The 9,309-nt window shown below is 39.9% G+C and overlaps 1 protein-coding gene across 1 annotated transcript in view; it reads left to right on the forward strand.

Annotated features, from left to right (window-relative positions):
• Positions 1 to 9,309, forward strand: part of LOC106089126 (uncharacterized) — a 121,569-nt gene that overhangs the window by 12,137 nt on the left and 100,123 nt on the right. Inside the window, exons 2-3 of the mRNA XM_059365730.1 lie at positions 6,465 to 6,539; positions 9,241 to 9,303. Coding sequence (XP_059221713.1) covers positions 6,465 to 6,539; positions 9,241 to 9,303 — 138 coding nt within the window. The remainder of the gene's footprint in view (positions 1 to 6,464; positions 6,540 to 9,240; positions 9,304 to 9,309) is intronic.

Raw genomic sequence — 9,309 nt, forward strand, 5'->3', positions numbered from 1 at the left:
TCATAATCCGATATAGGTCCCATATAAAACGATTTCGGATCTTGACTTTGTGAGGCTCTAGAGGGCTTAATTATTATCTGGTTTGTCTGAAATTTTGTATAAAGTGTTTTGTTTTGACTTTCAACAACTGTGCCAAGTATGGTCCAAATCGGTTCATAACCTGATATAGCTCCCATGTAAACCGATCTTCTGTGGGTAGTTTAAGGCTTCCCGAGAACTGACCTAAATATGGTTCAGATCAGACTATATTTAGATATAGCTACCATATAGACCGATCTCCCGATAAAGGGTCTGAAGGCCATAAAAGCTTTATTTATTACCTGATTTCGCTGAAATTTGCAACAGTGGGTTATTTTAAACCTCCCGATATCCGACGTAAATATGGTTCAGATCGGACTATATTTAGATATAGCTGTTATATAGACCGATCACCAGATAAAGGGTCCGAAGCCCATAAAAGCTTTATTTTTTAACCGATTTTGCTAAAATTTGGAACATTGAGTAGTTTTACGCCTCCTAATATAGGACCTAAATATGGTTCAGATCGGACTATATTTAGATATAGCTGCCATATAGACCGATCTCCCGATTAAGGGTCTGAAGGCCATAAAAGCTTTATTTATTACCTGATTTCGCTGAAATTTGCAACAGTGGGTTATTTTAAACCTCCCGATATCCGACGTAAATATGGTTCAGATCGGACTATATTAAGATATAGCTGTTATATAGACCGATCACCAGATAAAGGGTCTAAAGCCCATAAAAGCTTTATTTTTTTACCGATTTCGCTAAAATTTTCAACAGAGAATTATTTTTAGCCTCATGACACCCGACCTTAATATGGTTCAGATCGGACTATATTTGGATATAGCTGCCATATAGACCGATCTGCCGATAAGGGGACTGAAGCCCATGAAATCTTTATTTATTACCCGATTTATATATCCGGTTTATAATTGGATATATCTGTCCATGTCCATGTCCTATGTCCAAAAAGACCAATATTTTGTTCTACAAAATTGTATAGTGACATATATTAGACTACTCAATGTCCATGCCAAAATTAGGTGCTTAAGTTATCCAATTTTCACCGCATTGTGACGAAATGGGAGTTACACATATACCCGAGGTGGTGGGTATCCAAAGATCGACCCGGCCGAACGTAATGCCTTCTCTTACTTGTTTTTAGTTAATATAAAATTTTTCCTACATATATGATCTGCAATTGCATTTTCCATGCACAAGTATAAACTAAGGGTCGGTCTCTTATGATTTATGTTGTTTGCTCATTCATAACATATTTAAAATACCATCAAAGTACATTTAAATTAAAATTATCAATTCTAAAAACTTCGATTCCCCAGAAAATACCATGCTTGCCATACTTCTCTAGCAATGAACATGAGTTGGGTGCCTCACACCGAAAGGAGTTACAACTTGCAGTATTTTACATGCATGGCCCCTCAATTGTAATGCGGCCGAAAAGGATAATTGGATTTGTGTTCATTCCATTGCCAGAGTCAATTCCCAAGATAATCATATTTTATTCAACATATTTATTATTATCATACATTTTACATTCCTAAAGTGGATGCATGAATGGCAAGAGCAATATGTTATCGAATCGTTTCATTCAACATACATATTTGTTGAAAATACATATGTATTTATGATGCTATGGGGGCTTTACAGATAGAAACCGAAATTACCAAGTCAAAATTGCCTTAAGTGCATTGTGGATTGTGGCATAAATATTTTATGTTACTGTTGACCATTTGAATAAGTTTACAATGTAAATAACTTCACCATGCAAATATTTATGGGGGACTTTATTTTGTGCAGAAAAAAAGGTGTCATAATACAGAGATAGGCTAGGGAGAGATTATCCAGAAGATAATGGTTCAAAAAAATACAAAGGGTATTTGAAATTTAATTGTTAGAATACTGTTGCCTTCACAGGAGGTAAAAGATGTAGTAAAAGGCTTTTTATACCCACCGCCGAAGGATGGGGATGTATTCATTTTATCATTCCGTTTGCAACACATCGAAAGATCCGTTTCCGACTCCATAAGGCATATTTATTCTTGATTAGCGTAAAAATCTAAGAGGATTTAGCCATATCCGTCCGTACGTCTGTCCATACGTCTGTCCGCCCGTCTGTCCATCCGTCTGTCTGCCCGCCCGTCAGTCCATCCATCTGTCCGTCTGTCTGTTGAAAACACGCTACAGCCTTTAAAAATAGAGAAATTGAGCTGAAATTTTCAACAGATTCCTTTTTTTGTCCATTAGCAGGTTAAGTTCGAAGATTGGCTATATCGGACTATTTCTCGATATAGCCCCCATATAGACCGATCTCATGATTTAAGGTCTTGGGTCCATAAAAACTACATTTATTATCCAATTTTGCTAAAATTTGGGACAGTGAGTTAAGTTAGGCCCCTCGACATCTTTCTGCGATATGGCACAGATCGGTCCAGATTTGGATATAGCTGCCATATAGACCGATTTTTCGATTTAAGGTCTTAGGTCCATAAAAGGAGCATTTATTGTCTGTGTGTCCCTCTGTCCGTCCGTCCGTCTGTCCATCCGTCTGTCCATCCGTCTGTCCGTCCGTCCGTCTTTCCGTCTGATCGTCCGTCTGACCGTCCGTTTGACCGTCCGTCTGACCGTCCATTTGTCCGTCCGTTTGTCTTTCTGTTGAAATCACGCTACAGTCTTTAAAAATAGAGATATTGAGCTGAAATTTTGCACAGATTCTTTTTTTTTGTTCATAAGCAAGTTAAGTTCGAAGATGGGCTAAATCGGACTATTTCTCGATATAGCCCCCATATAGACCGATCCGCCGATTTAGGGTCTTAGGCCTACAAAAGCCACATTTATTATCCAATTTTGTTGAAATTTAGGACAGTGAGTATGGTTTGGCCTCTCAACATCTTTCTGGCATAGATCGGTTCTGATTTGGATATAACTGCCATATAGACCGATCTCTCGATTTAAGGCCTTAGGGCCATAAAAGGCGCATTTATTGTTTGTGTGTCCCTCTGTCCGTCCGTCCGTCTGTCCATCCGTCCGTCCGTCCATCTGTCCGTCCGTCTGTCCGTCCGTCTGTCCGTCTCGTCCGTCCGTCTGTCTGTCCGTCCGTCTGTGCGTCTGTCTGTCCGTCCGTCTGTCTGTCCGTCCGTCCGTCTGTGCGTCTGTCTGTCTGTCCGTCCGTCTGTTCGTCCGTCTGTCCGTCCGCCTGACCGTCCGTCTGTCCGTCCGCCTGTTAATCCGTCTGTCCGTCCGTCTGTCTGTCTGTTGAAATCACGCTACGCTAGAGATATTGAGCTGAAACTTTGCAGATTCTTTTTTATACCCTCCACCATAGGATGGGGGGTATACTACAATAATTTCGTCATTCTGTTTGTAACTACTCGAAATATACGTCTGAGCGCCAATAAAGTATATATATTCTTGATCGTCGTGCCCGTCCGTCCGTCCGCCCGACCGTCCGTCCGTCTGTCTGTCCAAAAGCACGCTCACTTCCGAAGGAGTAAAGCTAGTCGCTTGAGATGTTGCACAAATACTTCTTATTAGTATAGGTCGGTTGGTATTGTAAATGGACCATATCGGTCCATGTTTTGATATAGCTGCCATATAAACCGATCTTGGGTCTTGACTTCTTGAGCCTCTATAGTGCGCAATTCTTATCTGATTGGAATGAAATTTTGCACGACATGTTTTCTTATGATATCCAACAACTGTGCCAAGTATGGTTCAAATCGGTCCATAACCTGATATAGCTGGCGTATATACCGATCTTGGGTCTTGACTTCTTGAGCCTCTAGAGTGCGCAATTCTTATCCGATTTGAATGAATTTTGGCACGACGTGTTTTGTTACAATATCCAACAACTGTATTATGTATGGTTCAAATCGGCTCATGTTTTGATATAGCTGCCATATAAACCGATCTTGGGTCTTGACTTCCTGAGCCTCTAGAGTGCGCAATTCTTATCTGATTGGAATGAAATTTTGCACGACGTGTTTTCTTATGATATCCAACAACTGTGCTAAGTATGGTTCAAATCGGTCCATAACCTGATATAGATGGCGTATATAGCGATCTTGGGTCTTGACTTCTTGAGCCTCTAGAGGGCGCAATTCTTATCCGATTTGAATGAATTTTGGCACGACGTGTTTTGTTATGATACCCAATAACTGTGCTAAGTATGGTTCAAATCGGTCCATAACCTGATATAGCTGGCGTATATACCGATCTTGGGTCTTGACTTCTTGAGCCTCTAGAGGTCGCAATTATTATCCGATTTGCCTGAAATTTTATCCAACGGATTCTCTATTGACCATCAACATACGTGTTTATTATGGTTTGAATCGGTGTATAGCACGATACAGCTCCCATATAAATCAATCTTTATATTTTACTTCGTGAGCCCCAATGGGCGCAATTCTTATACGAATTTGCTGAAATTTTACACAGGTCTCCAACATATAATTTAATTGTGGTCCGAACCGGACCATATCTTGATATCGTTTTAATAGCAGAGCAACACTTTTCTTATATCCTTTTTTGCCTAAGAAGAGATGCCGGGAAAAGAACTCGACAAATGCGTGGAGGGTATATAAGATTCGGCCCGGCCGAACTTAGCACACTTTTACTTGTTTTTGTTCATAAGGTTAAGTTCGAAGATGGGCTAAATCGGACTATTTCTCGATATAGCCCCCATATAGACCGATCCTCCGATTTAGGGTCTTAGGCCTACAAAAGCCACATTTATTATCCAATTTTGTTGAAATTTGGGACAGTAAGTAAGGTTAGGCCCCTCAACATCCTTCTGCAATATGTCACAGATCGTTTCAAATTTGGATATAGCTGCCATATAGACCGATCTCTCGATTAATGGTCTTAGGCCCAGAAAAAGCGAATTTATTGCCCGATGTCGCCGAAATTTGGAACAGTGAGTTAAGTTAAGCCCCTTGACATATTTATGCAATTTTGCCTAGATCGATCAAGATTTGCATATAGCAGTTATATAGACCGATCTCTCGATTTAAGGTTTTGAGCCCAAAAAAAGGCGCTTTTATTGGGTTGCCCAAAAAGTAATTGCGGATTTTTCATATAGTCGGCATTGACAAATTTTTTCACAGCTTGTGACTTTGTAATTGCATTCTTTCTTCTTTCAGTTATGCCTGCTGTTACTTTTAGCTTGCTTTAGAAAAAAAGTTTAAAAAAAGTATATTTGATTAAAGTTCTTTCTAAGTTTTATTAAAAATGTATTTATTTTCTTTTAAAAAATCCGCAATTACTTTTTGGGCAACCAAATATTATCCAATTTCGCCGAAATTTTTTCTACAACTTGGCTCAAATCGGTCCAGAATTGGATATAGCTGCCATATAGACCTATGGCCCGATTTTGGCCCCATAAAAGGCGCATTTATAACCCGATTTCACTAAAATTTGAGGGTGACCTTTGTTAGGTTTTTTGACATCCGAGTCGTTTATGGTTCAAATAGCTCCCATACATATGTATGTTCGTCAAACTTTGGATAATTTGCAATAATGTTGTCATTTGTCAAACGTAGTTCTGACAGTTTAAACATATTTGCACTAAATTTGATACAGATTGTTTAATAACCCATCTGAAAACATCCGCCGAAGTCCATCAAAATTGGTTTAGAATTGGATATAGCACTCACATTGTACTTATAGGGTAGTTCTATGGTATTATTTATTCGGCACCTCCCGACTTTTGCCCCTCCTTACTGGCTTCTACTCCTAATATTCTAACTTCAAATGTGCATCTCATTCAATGTCTTTATCAAATTACTAATTTACCAAATTTTCTGCTTATCTACTTTCATATGATGTTACAAACAAAACAATTCACTCAAATGAACAATTCTCCAACTCCTCTGCTGATGAAAACAACAACGTATACAAATTCAACAACTGTCGACTACAACCAAAAACAATGCATTAATCTTTTATATCCAAATGCTGCAACAATGACTTGATATCTCTTGCTAATACCCACATAACCACACAAACTACAAACTGCTCTATGTGTGTGTGTGTGTGTGTTTGTGTGTGCATACCAAACATGTGTGGTGGGGGAATTCAACAATGCTCTGCTTCTCTCTGACGGATGTCTGTTAATGCTGCTCTCTTACCCCTACACACATGTGTACTTCTATTGCGATGAACGGCATTGCCATTTTCAAAACAACAAATGGCAACAAATTGTGAAATGAATAAATGTGGTGATGTTGTGTGTGTGTGTGCGTGTGTGTCGGCTTATATGTGTGACGATATGTTTGCATGCTGTTGCGGTTATGACGATGATAACATCATATTTTTCATTCTCTGGCATATTCGTTCATGTTCATGTCTATGGAAATGCTTTCGCTTTAACACAATCGCGCATACAAACCCATGCACACTCGCATACACCTGCAAAATATAAGCAGAAATGCAAACACATGAAGAGTTATTGGAGGATATCAGAGATGATACTGGCGTCAACATAATTCCCGACAAAGGTAAGTGATGCAAATTTATTGTTGTCATTATTGTGATAGGTGGCAATGTGGTGAATATGTGTGACAAAAATAGGGTTATTATATAAATAGGGTTATAAGGGCAATTTAGTGTGCAAAGCTAAGGAGAAGAGAAGGTAAATTATTAAGTGAAACCGATCGATTCATAAACAATGGCCTTCCATTTTCGAAATACCTTCTATTCTACATCTAGACGATGGTTCAATGTACCTTTTCGTTCCCCCAAAATTACTTAACTAGATATAACCAAGTCGGCGGAGTCGGAGTCAAGCAATTTTGGCCAGAGTAAGAGTTGGATTAGAAAAAATTATCTCGACTAAGACTTCGGATAACGTAGTAAAAAAAGTTTCAACCAAATACAAGTAAAAGCGTCTGAGTTCGGCCGGGCCGAATCTTGGGTACCCATCACCATGGATTCCGCTAAAATGTATCCATTTTAGTTGAGTTTGTATCTGAATTATTTTGGTCTTAAGAAGTCCAATCGAGATATCCGTACTGAGGGGCCTATATCACGATGTTGTCCGATTCGTATAGAATATGGCACTGATGTTTAAGTCATAAAATAGGATTTTTGCCCAAATTTTAGGCAAATCAGTTGAAGATTTTGGTTTATAAGGGTTAAAGAAGTCAAATCCGGGGATCGTTTTATATAGGGGCTATATCTGCTTATAGACCGATTTGGATAGTACTTATCACGGATATTGGAAGTCATAACTCAAGTCTTTGTTAAAAATTTCAGCCAAATCGGATGAAAATTGACGCTACTAGGGGCTCAAGAAATAAAATCCAGGGATCGATTTCGATCATAATTGGCATGGATCTTGAAAGTCATAACTCAAGTTTTGTTAAAAAATTTAGCAAAATCGGATAAAAATTTAGACTTCTAGGGGCTTAAGAAGTCAAACGGGGGGATCGGTTTGTATGGGGTCCATACCCAATATCTGAACCAAAAGAGCCCATTTGCAATGCTCAATGACCTACATCAACAAGAAGTATCTGTGCAAAATCCCATGCTCCTAGCTATACGCGTGGAGGCCACCGTAGCGCAGAGGTTAGCATGTCCGCTATGACGCTGAACGCCTGGGTTCGAATCCTGGCGAGACCACCAGAAAAAAATTTTCAGCTGTGTTTTTTTCCCTCCCAATGCTGGCAACATTTGTGAGGTTCTATGCCATGTAAAAAATCTCTCCAATGAGGTGTCGCACTGCGGCACGCCGTTCGGACTCGGCTATAAAAGGGAGACCCCTTATCATTGAGATTAAACTTGCATCGGACTGCACTCATTGATATGTGGGAAGTTTGCCCCTGTCACTTAGTGGAATGTTCATGGGCAAAATTTGCATTTGCATGTGGTCAGTCAGACAGCGATGAAAGCTTAGGCCTCAGTCCACAAGAGTTCGAAACTTCGCACAGCTCCAAAATATAGATGTGGCTAACAGGCTGTGCTGGGTCTGAGACCATTAGATAGCGCAAAATGACACGGAATCAATAAACACGCTCATGGGGGGATCTTTCTTCTTTTAGAGGAATGGGCGTTGATTATTGCTAGGGGTTGCAGGGTCAAGACTTTGTGGCTGATTTTTTAGAGAAGAAGCTTGGGTTGGGTTGAAAAGAGGGTGCGGATATTAATTCGCTTCATGACGGTTTTAGAGTTAACCAAGTTTATTGACGGCATTCCTCTGCCTTTTACTGCTAAATCGTCTGCTTTTCATTTCCCCTTACTCTACTATGAACCGGCACATAAACAATGTGAATCGTGCCATCCTCAGAGAAGACGTTAATCTTCTTCTTACATTCCAAGTGTGTTCATAACCTGTTTGTTATTGCCCTGATGGCAAATTTACACTCCGTAAAGATGTTTTCACTCGACATCATCGTGTGAGCACCACACCACTTCACGCATTCCGTGATTGACCCGAATCTCCGCCTGAAGGATCGTATGATGGTCAGGCGGAAAACAGATCTCAGTGCCTGGATTCTCAATTTAGAAAACCAGTACAAATTTATCCTCTAGCTTTAATCCATCTGCCTTGCATGTTCTTCGAGATGGCAATACCAGAATTCCGTCAATCCAAGATTGTGCAGCAGTGCCTCGCACTCGAATTAAAGTATCGCCGCAAGTCTGATACGACACTCGTTCGAAAACCTCTTCCATTTCTTTCAGGTCTCAGTTATTCGTTTGGAAACCTATTTCATTCCCTCTAGGTCTCAGTTATCCCTTCGGAAACCTATTTCATTCCTTCCAGGTTTCCTATCGTAGCTTCGATTATAAAGCGATGGCATGATTTGCTCCTATCCTCCATCGCCTCAAGTCTCATAGCCGCAGTGGCTGCCTCACACTTAATATCTACGTCTATAGGTCGGATATTTAGAATAGTCCACCAAACATAGCAGTCCACCTAACTACTGAGGCGAAAGTAAGTGTTAATCTCTTCGAGAAGAAGGTCAGCAAATATCTGTAGGCTCAGGAAGAGCTATTGACAGGAGCATTGATTGGCCATTGCAGTTCGTTAGCGCAAGAGGAGCGGCAAAATAATGGAGCGAAAGCAGTACATAAAAAGCTGTGGACGCAGTTAATGGGGGTCTTCTATTTCTCCGATTTTTTTTTTGTGCGCTCTTTTCTTCTTACTTCTCTTCTAATGCCAATATAATTATCTAATTACTCTTTTATGTTTTTTTCTAGATCTGCATAAATTTGGAGAGCCATTACAAAATGTCACCGTACCTGTAGGCCGTGAAGCAGTTCTCCAAT

Source organism: Stomoxys calcitrans, chromosome 3, assembly GCF_963082655.1.
Source record: "Stomoxys calcitrans chromosome 3, idStoCalc2.1, whole genome shotgun sequence".
In the NCBI taxonomy this organism is placed as follows: domain Eukaryota; kingdom Metazoa; phylum Arthropoda; class Insecta; order Diptera; family Muscidae; genus Stomoxys; species Stomoxys calcitrans.